General features: G+C 37.7%; 1 protein-coding gene across 1 annotated transcript in view; it reads right to left on the bottom strand.

Annotated features, from left to right (window-relative positions):
• The window catches only part of DPY19L1 (dpy-19 like C-mannosyltransferase 1), a 69,890-nt gene that overhangs the window by 19,872 nt on the left and 38,411 nt on the right, over positions 1-11,607 (bottom strand). The window contains exons 11-14 of the mRNA XM_025046862.1: positions 10,917-11,003; positions 8,760-8,819; positions 8,149-8,229; positions 3,051-3,152 (exon numbers count right to left, since the gene is read on the bottom strand). Coding sequence (XP_024902630.1) covers positions 3,051-3,152; positions 8,149-8,229; positions 8,760-8,819; positions 10,917-11,003 — 330 coding nt within the window. The remainder of the gene's footprint in view (positions 1-3,050; positions 3,153-8,148; positions 8,230-8,759; positions 8,820-10,916; positions 11,004-11,607) is intronic.

Raw genomic sequence — 11,607 nt, forward strand, 5'->3', positions numbered from 1 at the left:
TATTATATATTTATTTTGTAAATTTTAAATCGTCTTAATCTAAGCAAAAATCAAATAACTTAAACTATTTTATTATTTTAAAAAATATATATATTTGCTGCTATGAGCCCTTCCTAAAGAATCCACTGGAGAACAAGCTTCGCACATCTGAGAAATGGCAGGAGGGGCTTCATGGTGAGCTCTGAAAACATCGACCTACAGAACTATGACGATAACGGGGAAACAGAGGTGACAGGATAGCATGAGTGGTTATATGTGCTGACGCTGAAGATAAAATGGGACTCCTAAAAACGGGGTACGAGGGGGAAAAGTACACAGGAAATAAAATAATCTCACTGATCACAGTATTACAATAAATTAGTAGTGGGTGAGAAGTAGGGAGGGGCAAAAAGTGATCAACAGAAGGGACTAAGGTTACATATAAAAGTATTAATAAAAAAAAATTATAAAACTTCCTCAATATCTAAAGATATACCAGAGTGTCCGCACGAGAACAAATGCAAATAAAACAAGCCACATAGTGAGAGATGTGTGTGCGTATGTGCACGTGTTCTAAATACAAGTCCCTTTATTTTAATATTTCTTTGTAATTCTTGATTTTATTCTAAGCATATATAATGAGTTATATAGGCTCACTGTTAAAGTAGACAATGTAGAAAAAATATAGGCGACGATCGATTTCACATTTCAGTCAGTTGTGAGCATTTCCTCTGCGAGGGCTGTGTGCTCACACCCTCCCCCGTTCTGCACGTGTGTGTGAAGGTGGCTGTGAGCATTTCCCCCGCCGTGGGCTGAGTGCTCATACCCCTCCTCGTTCTGCACGTGTGTGTGAAGTTGGGGATGTGCTGGGTGCTGGGGGAAGGGTGAGAGTCCTGGGTAAATTTTTCTTGATTGGCTCCTCTACGAATTACATTAATATCTAGTTTCATTTTTTATATTTATGGCAAGAATCATGCCAGTTAGTCATTTGCTTTTCAATGTTTACAATATCTAATGTACAGATGTTTTAAGTTACATGCAGACAAATCGATTAATCATTCTCACACGCATTTCGCACTGGTATTATGCCCGTCAAAAAATGGAGTTAATGATCAATGAAATGTCTCGCAAATTTATTTTTCAGGCTTCATTAATTTTTAAACTATTAATTAACTGAAATGAAGTTTGGTGTATTACGTGATACGAGGCTTTAAATTGACTCCCCACTCCAAATACGATTTTTCAAATAATATTCATGAAATAATACATTCTTTATCCATTTATCTGTGATGCTCTCTTTACTTCGTGTTAAGTACGTACACAAACATAGTGAAGTACATACACATGGGTCTATCCAGCATTGTCAATTTTGGGTTATAAAAATGTTCCTGTCTTGGGATCCCTGTACTCTAAATACTGTTCTATCCATTTTCACATCTAAAAAGGAAAACTCCCCCTAATTGTTTTATATTTTCTTTTAATAGCATAACACAATATATGATTACTATAAAAAACTTAGAAGATGCAAATTACAAAAAAAAAAGTTAATTACTGATTATCTCCCACCCAAAAACCATTGTTAAAATTTTGTTCTTACACTTTATTCTATGTGTGTTATTTATAAATAAAATCGTACCGTTTTGCTCACTCCATATATACATCTTAAGTGTCTTTCGACATCAGTAAGATATCATGTTAAACTGCTTCCTTTCCCCCACCGTATGGATGAACCATACAGTGGATGCACTCTCTGAACTGGCACCACACCGTCTCTACAGCACAGTCCCCGTGAAGGTACCCATGGAGAAGGGGAACAGCAGGCTGGAAACGGCTTTGCCATTTTCTGCGAAATGGGGGAAGTCACACTATGTATGCCTCAATACACATTTCTTCTATCACACAGCTGATGGTTCATACTCTCAGGGTGTAGCGGCATGAACCTTCTCGTTAACGGTAAAGGACTTCTCCTGTGTCCTGATTCTCTGATGCTTACCCTGTACTTCCTTTATTACTTTCTTGAAGTAGTCTTGATCTGCTATGAACATGCATGTTAATGTCTTTTAAGATACTCTTCCTTAGTTACTTTCAGCAGTGCCAACGCTATCATACTTTCATCAGCCACTGTGTGTCAAAAGCATTTCCCAGAACACAGGGAATGAAGATGGACAGGGCGCTGGAGCGAACCGTACATCGGCAGGACAGGCTCAACTCAGCATGTCTGGTTGATGAGGTCTGCTGTGTGGACACTACTGTCCACTGGTCTGTAACTCAGTGGGAGTGCGGGGAGACCAGAATACGTCAACAGAGAACCATTGGTCAGTTTAATATATACACACATACAGGTTTGAAAGGAAACATTTCACAGATAATAAGTCAGGGCCACGTGGGTGGTGTTAAAAAAGATACATATATACATGTTTGTTGAACCAAACCAGCTCATAAAGTACTGCAAAATAATGTTATATAAAATATCAAAGTATTTTCCTATGTATCTCAATTTGTCCTCACATTAACTGTAGTATATATACTACTAGAAATGGGTAGCTATGACACAAAGAATGAGAGGCACTTGTTCAGAAACAGCAAGTACTATTACAGACTTCTGTCTCAAAATCCACTAAACCACTCTCTGGGTTCCTCCTAAACATCTGAATATAGTTTTAGAAAGGAAAATATTGTTGGAATGAAAAACTTGTACTCAATGATATTTCGAAGCAATGCGATCAAACCAACCACCACAGAGTGAGGGAAATGTAAGAGCCTAAGCTTCACTGAATTAATGCTTTCCCCTAAAAAGCAGCAACTTGAAAGGCCTATGTATTTACTTATCCAAAAAACTACTGCTGGTCTGCACGCAGGCTTCTAAAGTACTAAAATGAGCAAAGGTCATACATTTCAGGGAGCTATACGAATGTACATAGGAACATCTTCCTCTCAGCTGCCAGATTTTTCTTTCCCTCAAACTGAAATGACAGCACAGAGCAAAGAGTGTGCAATAAGAGGAGCGCCCTTTATGAAAATCGATGAACCAGAACACGAGGGGAGGAAACAACCTAGAAATCACATCTTACCTCCTTCTCCATAAAGTCAAACTCAGCCGCGCAGGTATACAATAAAGTATCAAAATCCTTGTAACTGAAGAATTTTGATGTTAATAAGTTGCCAATATGAGCCTAGTAAGGGAAAAAATGAGGTACCGTTAGATTACGCTCTATATTGTAATAACGTATTTTAACCGTAATAACATCTAAAAGCAGTCTTCACGGCATCATAGAGCTCGCCGTAAACGTGAAAGCCCTGTACCCCGACTTTGCGACTCCCTTCTTCTGCTGACAAATGATAGCTCCGACGACCTTCCAGGATGGGTCGTCAACAAACACGTCCTTTATCTTTGGCTTCTCCCTGCTCAGTGTTCTAAACCTGGGGACATTGGCTGCAGGACGGCTCCTCTGCTGGAGCCTACAGGGACAGGTGGGCGTGGTAACACCCAAAGACGTCTGTCTATCATCAAGGAACAAGGTGTGATAGAGTAAAGAAAAGGAAACATTAACTCAGATTTCTGAAAAGGGGACTGAAAAGACTTTTTACAGGAAGCAGCAAATGGGCGGGCCATGGAACAGCATGCACCTTTTGACTGACGATCAACATGTGTGTAATTCTTTACGCTACCAAAGTGCCCTCATGTAGGTCACCTCATCTACTCCCACAAAAGCCATGTGAGGAAGGTGGAATGGTTTTCATTTAACGAATGAGACAACATCTGCCAAACTTTCAACTTTAAAAAAGCAAGAACCCAAGAAAAGCGGGGGAGGGGAGAATCACACCTAAAACGCACCATAACTAAACTCTCAAACGACATCTAGAAGAAGGGGGAGGGTCCGGGTAAGAGCAGAAACTAAAGGCGGGTGAGAATGTACGACTGAATTTCAAAATACTTTGTCTTGACAGGGAAGAAATACATGCTAATAAGTTTAAGAAATCAATTGGAAGACTATATAGCATCTAAAATAGCATAAGAAAACTATCTGTCCAATGAAAAGGAGAAAAGAAATCTAAAAAGCAAGTAAAACAGCTGAGAAATCTAAATAGAATGGAAGAAATTAGGTCCCAATATAATGACAATTACCTTGACACATTAAACTCACTAATTAAGGGACAGATGTTCAAATTGGATTAAAGGGGAAAAAATCCAACATTATATTGTTTAAAAAGACATACTTAGAACAAAAATATGCAGGAAGGTTGAAAAATATGCAGGAAGGTTGAGAACAAGCTATACCAGAGAGACCGAACTATTGACGTCTAGGTTAGCAATTGTAATGTCTCATAAAACTGAATTCAAGCAAAAAATACATGAAAAAGAGAAAATGAATGACATTATATGCTGGCAAAATGAACAACAAAGCAAGATTATATGTACCATGAACATATTTTGCAGTTAACAGTGTTCAAGATAAATGTTAAATATTTTCCTTTAAAATAGAAAAAGCAAACAAACATTAATACAAAATCTGAATATTATTAAGCTCACAAACATGGAATACAACCTTAACAGACAGAATACACGTTGTCCTTGAACACAAGTAAAATGTTTTTAAAAAATGTTCACATACCATGCCATAATAAATTTCAAAGTGATATAATACAAATTAATTTTTTCAATCATAAATGAATGAATTAGAAAATAATAACTAGGAACGGTGAGAAGCTAAATAACATAAAACTTAATAACCTTCAGGGTAAAAGAGAAAATCATAAAATAGTTAATTTGTAAGACACAAAAAAGTATTGCTTATCGAGAAACTGACAACTTCATTTATTGGAAAAAAAGAGGTTGAAAACGAAAAAGCCAAGCACTTTCCCTCAAGCATCAGAAAAAGCTATGGAACAAGCCCAAAGAAATGAGAATGAAGGAAGTTGAGAATGACAGAATTCAGTGACAAAGAGAAATAAGACAAAACTAAAAAGGACTTTAAAAAAGGCAGTACTTTGAAAATATTAATACAATAAATATAAAGTATGAAAATAGCAAAAAAAAAAAAACCAACTCTTTATAGAAGACTATTATAATATTAACTCCAAATCCAAATAAGGAAATTTAAATAAAAGAACATAAAAGACCATTTCACACATATGTAAAAATTTCAATAAGAATTCTCACTAACTGAATCCTACAATAATTTTTTTTTTTTTTAAACATGACCCATTTGATGACAGATGTAACCGGAATGAGTCAGTGTCCTCTAAAGATGTGAACTACCAGGAGCTTCCTAAAGAAGTGGATTCGCAGGAGAAAAATTCTCCCACAAAGAACACTCTGGGCCACGAGGATGTCACTGTTGAATTCCAACAAACATCTAAGGAAGAAATAATGCCAACTCTGCACAAATTCTCTTTGAAAATTCAATACTGAATACTTTCCAATCATTTCAGGAAGCTAGCATTACCTTCAAAACAAAATCAGACAAAAATATTACAAGAAAATAAAACTACAGATCACTATTCCTCGTGAATATAGTCAAAAGTCCTTAAAAACAGGAGCCAACCAATCCAACGATACATAGAAAGAATAATAATACAACGTGAGCAAGTGAGGTTATCCGAGGAATACGAGGCTGGATTAACAAAGTCAGGGGAAGAAGGTGGAAAATCCCCTCCCCCGACAACTATAAAATTGGACAAAACTGTCAAAAACAACTGTATCAGGTTCTAGAAACCGACCAAAGGGGAAACAAATGGAGATGCGTTCGTTCGTAGAACGCACTGGTGAGCTTTGGGCAGGACCCGGCGTTCTCGCCTGGGCCGATCTCACCGGTGCCACCCTCTCCCTCCGCTCAGGTGACCCAGTAGCTATACCAGGAAGGACTGGCCAGGAAAAGCAGAACCTTTTCCACTAGAGGGAGCTGAGGTGTTTTGGGGGCAGAGAGAAAAAAAAAAAAATCTATGCTCAGAGGCGCTGTCAGTAAAAATAGCAAACTCAGAAAGTGCCGGGCGAAAGCTCACAGCTCTGCCAGCCCACGGTTGCACACTGGTGCAGCAAACAGCAGACTGGCAGACTAGCTAGAAAGTTTAGAGATTCTGGAAATGAGACAACCAACAAGGGGTAGATAAGTTCACACGCCCCTGGTGGATTGGAGTGTGAGAGAGACCCGAGAGGACCCAAGCCCTCCACGAACCTGGGACCGACTGGGATCCCCGGAGGACCCAGGAAGGTGTGGCAGGTGGGAAAAGACAGGACACACTTGATGTTCAGATGAGAGTTAACCCAGCAGGCCTGCTTGCGAGGCTGGCCCTTGGCTGGCATCGGGGAGCTTGGATTTCAGAAGGCTCCCACCATCCCAAATGACAATGGTGGCCCGCTGTACCTTAGCTGCGCAAACAAGGTGGTTTATGCCGAGCGCCTACATTCCCCTGGGAGTCTGGAATTTTGATACGTGCTGGGCGGAGGGCACCTCTGTCACCATGGGGCTCTGAGCTTCTCTGCGGACAACATCAGGCTTCACCAACCAGAGTGCTGACAGACAGGAGCAGGGAAGGAAGCCCAGATGCGCAGAGCAGTGGCTCGCTCGGTCTCCAAAGAAGAGGGAGGGCGTCTAATTATGTCACCAGAGAAGGGCGGGAGCAAATGCTTCCCAAGGGCCATGTGACCTGGTCATCTTCTTCCTTTACCCAATGTCACAATTAAGAATTGATGAGCTAATGCCCTTGACTGATGGTACAGATCTCCAGAAATATCAAGCTGCAACTAAATTATTTCTAATTTGGAAGTAACTTTTGGGAGGATTTTTTTTGGCCCCGGTGACAGAAGTGACAATAGTCATTTTGACCTGAATCAACATCCTAACTGCTTGTCTTGCCCCAGTGAGGAGGCGGATTCCAAAAACCTGAGACGTGGGCTGCTTCGCTGCACTTTCTGCTCCTTCTCCGCATCCTGGTGACACAGTCACCTCGCAGCCCTCCCCTTCGCAGGTGACTCTGCTTGGCGTACCCCTGCGGCTGTACCTAAGCGTGTCACAGCTTCCATGACATTGCATTACAGCTGCCAGACCTTGTTCCCATCTCCCACTGGACTGTCTTATTCAGTTTCATATCTCTAGCATGAATCTGCTGTCAGGCACACAGCAGGTACACACTGAATGAATGAACACATAAACACATTTTAGACCATAGTTTTATACTTTTAAAAATCTTTCCACAGGTTGAAGATCATCTATTTACTAGCTCAGTTGTTTTCAATCATTTTTAAAAAAAAAAAAAAAAAAAAATCCCTTGTTCATATGAAAACCTGTATAAATGTCCAATAGGTAAGAGATTAAAACTAAACTGCCTTGCTGAAAGAGGGGTGCGCAGGGGGGCTGGGAAGTGAGGATCCCCACGAAGAGTCCACAGAAGTCCCAGGTTTCACAGAACCCAATTTCAAAACCACGGTTCTAATCTGTTACAGGAGGATGAAAGATAGCCAGCTAAAATAAATTACAGAAAAAAAATACGTGGTTTACTTTGCTCTTTCCATGTTGGTTCTTGTGTTGCTTTCTTTCATAAGTTTAATTAACATGCTTACTAAAACACCAAAGTAAAGTAGGCAAAGCAAAATTAAGGATACGAAGAATCCTTAAAGTTATAAAGCAGAATTCTCATTTTCTCTCCTACCCAAATAGCAAAACAAAACAAAATAACAACAAAAACTTATCTTAACAAAGTTAATTTGGATTAAATTACATATAAAGGCTCATAAGTAAACCTTTCACAAGCAATGACTAGAAAACTGAGGGAAAAAAGAATAAGACTATAATATTATCGACAGTTTCAGAGGCTTTTTAACAGTCTTTCTCTGTTACAAAAGGGGATTATAAAGAAACCAGAGGAAAATGGCTATATATACCTTGAACTCTGAGCTTAACTCTCTAGAGCTTTCTTGCTTTAGTATTTTCAAATCTTTAGATATAGAAAAACCAATAAAATAATTATGTCAAGAAGTTAATTTTGGAGAATATAGATTATATACATAGTTACATTTACCTTCTATTATAGGAAATAGATAAAATAATAGATGAATAGACTTCATCTTAGAATTTGGTTTAAGTAGTGGTATTTTAATAACTCAAGAAATTCATTTGTAGGCTGTGTGATTTTTTTAAATCTTTTAAGTTTAAGCAAAAATGCACTTACATCATCTGCAATGCCAAAAATTTTAGATGTCAAATACTTCAGTATGACAGTTCCAAACAACCAAAAGCATCCTTGGATAACCTACAAAAGAAAAATGTAACAAAAAATAAATAGACTGATGCTTCATATAGCCATTCTATAGATATGATCTAAGAAGAAAAAAATAAATGCTCTAATCACATGTGAAATAAACATCTTCATAACCAAGAGAAAATGTTAAAAAAAAATGCACCTTAAGTTAAAACAAATGTTACTCCAAAATCAAAAGACTATCACTAAAAACATAAACACACAATCTTATTATGAAAATTAACATATTTTATAGATTTTGCAGTTAAAATCCCCTTCTACTAAGTTTCTTACACATGTAGTACTCCTTAGAAAAAACATGGATAATAAATAAAACTGGAATTCTTCAACTACCTATCAAATATTAATACTAACTTGCTTTATGAAAGGGCAATTTGGTACATTAAAATTGAGACATAATATAATATAAAACTGTCAGATGCTCTGCACTGCATAGATCATTTCCTTAAAAGTAAAACAAAAAACCATTGACATATTTTAGAGAAGGAAAAATGTATGCATTCAAATAGATTGATTCTTACCCATAAACTAAGTTCAGATACATTTATTTTCAAGAAATGTGGTTTCATTGCCAGTACACTCTGCACGGAGAAAATAACATACAGTTAATACTTACAGACAAAGATTCAAGCACCAAAAAGTACTTTGAAATAATAAGACCCTCAAGAATCTAAAATTCAGTATATTGTCGATGTTCCACACAGCATCCCCACAAGCTCACTGACTTCAAGAAATAGTGCTATTTTAACCGTAGCAAATTAGGGTAGTGACTTAGTAAGGTTGAAAACAGAATCGCCGTATATAAATTTTTATGGCTGATTTTATACCCCTGATATACCTAAGAACCAAGAAGTATAAAACAATTTCAGAATTTTAGACAGATGTCTTATAGTCCTAAGATTTTCCCTGAGTTAAATATTAACTCTTAGAATAAACTACAAATGAGTTTTTAATGGGTCGACTAAATACATTTCCTCTATCAAATCTTATGTCTTTCCAGGTACATAATAGACTCCCAAAATACAGTACCTATAGGGATCAATATCCACTTTAAAGTTGAGAAAAATATGGTTAGAGATCAAAACATAAATATATAAACCCAAATTAAATCTTTTCAGAAGTTTCTGAATATCTGAGAACACAAAATGTGATGATTCAGGTTTCAAAGTGTTAACTATAAATAAAAATAAGCAAATGTTTGTTTATAGTTAATATGCAAAAACATGCTATATTTTGTAACTATTGCCATCATTTATTTTTATATACCAAAATATATGAAATATACATAAACACGCACAACTCATATCTAAGGTATACCTCAGTGTCAAGGACCCCATAGGAAACCTGACATACTGTAGGTTCACAACTGAAGAAAGAGGAATTTCCTGCAAAATGTACCTAGATTTTATTTACACGTGATCTTCCATTCAACGGAACACAAGTCCCCAGCGTCATGTGCTCTAACCTGAGTGGTGGCGGGACCTGCCCGTGTACCCACGCAAAACAGAGAACTGAGCACATCTTTGCATCTCCTAATCCCAGCCAGAGTTCCTGAGCTGGAAGAACTGTCATGACTCTCCAAGCACAGCAGCTCAGCTGCCAACGTTTATTTCTTGCCATTGTTGAGAACACAGCGCCACCGCACGCTAACTGCTCATTTCTGGGACTAAGCATACTCAGGGCACACCACCTGGGATGGGTGGTAGTCCACAGTGGGAAGAGGACGCATATCCTTGGGCAATGAGATCTTAAACGAACATTATTTGTAAAACGGGGCGAAGAAACAGGAGGTTCCGGATTTGCTAATGAGTTCTAGAAATCAAGAAAGCCAAGATGATCTGAGTAACTTAAACGATTATTCAAGAATACATTTCAATAACGATAGTGCAACACGCTTTTGGTGTCTTCAGGAAACGGACCTACACACTAACGCACATACATTTTAAATATAAGGAATAATTTCTCTCCTCTTAGGGCTGCAAACCATTGTAATGGTGAAAGCAATTGATAGGGAAAAAAAGGCATTACCACCTCGGGAAAGTCCTTAAATTCGAAAAGATTTATAATTAGAAAGTCATTCTGTGAAAAGTGGCAGAGGAGTTAGGCGACTTTTCATCGTTTGTTCTAATTCTGTAGTAAGACAGTCTCCTGATAATCTAAATCTGTAGTGACTTAGCAAAATATAACTATGTCATCACCTGGTTTAAATTATCTGAATATTTCATACAAATAAACACGGGGAGGGGAAAAACCTACAAAACCAAAGCCTCAAGCCTCTGATCCCAGTGGTACAAAGAGCAGAGACTGCTGTGAGATGGAGCTGGGGAGGAGGGGGTGCGGAGCCAGCGTGGAGCAGGACTTGGATAAAAACTATGAAGGGAGGGGGAAAAAGAAAGATAGAAACCTTTCTAAGATTAATCCTGGGACAGAAAGATGAGGAAGGAGAAGGAGCAGAATAGACTCTGAGGCAAGGTGCTATGCTTTCCAATATTAATCCCTGTGTTTCTTTCCTGGTCTGGAACTGAGTACTTGAATACTCTATCACATAGATGCATGCAGGAAAACAACGAGATGCTTCTTACAGAAAATCCGGCACGGATTCTATGCCAGTGACAAGGAAACTGATGAACCATTAGTTTCAAAAACAGCCATGAGTCATATACTTAAAGAACACTTACCCAAATAATCACCAAAGAGGAAGCATAATAAGAAGTTAATAACATTGAGTTTCCAAACATCAAAACAAAACAAAGTGCAAGAGAAATCTGGAAAAATCCAAGAAAAATATAATTAATGCACATAAACAAAAGAAGAACATTGATTTTTATTCTAAAATTGCCCGTGCCCATTATAAAATTCAACCCATTCAATAGGGAATATACAATGAAAACAGCCCGCGACCTAGCATACATTCCAAACTCGAAAGATCACTATCGACAGGTTCCTGTGCATCCTTCCAGACTCTGATATACAAATTCTAGTGTATATTTTTTTAAAACCACAAATGGAAACTAAAACCATAAGCTACACTGTTTTCTTTTACTCTTAATTTCAGAGAGCTTTCTGTATCAATCTAAACCAATCTAATTATTTCTATTGAATAACTAAAAAAAGTATTCCACTCTATAACAGAGTTGTACCATAATTTAATTAACTAGTCCTCTGACTACTGGTGAACACTTAAATGCCTTCCAGTTTCGTTTTGTTATTTTGTTTTTCTTATTACAAACCTGCTATGATAAACACCCTTATGTACATGTTGACACATTTATGGGATACATTACTAGAAGTGGAACTGATGGGTTAAGGGTACACACATTTTAAAATCTGAAAAAAATATTGACAAACTGTCATACAAAATATTGTGCC

Source organism: Pteropus alecto, unplaced genomic scaffold (assembly GCF_000325575.1).
Source record: "Pteropus alecto unplaced genomic scaffold, ASM32557v1 scaffold21, whole genome shotgun sequence".
In the NCBI taxonomy this organism is placed as follows: domain Eukaryota; kingdom Metazoa; phylum Chordata; class Mammalia; order Chiroptera; family Pteropodidae; genus Pteropus; species Pteropus alecto.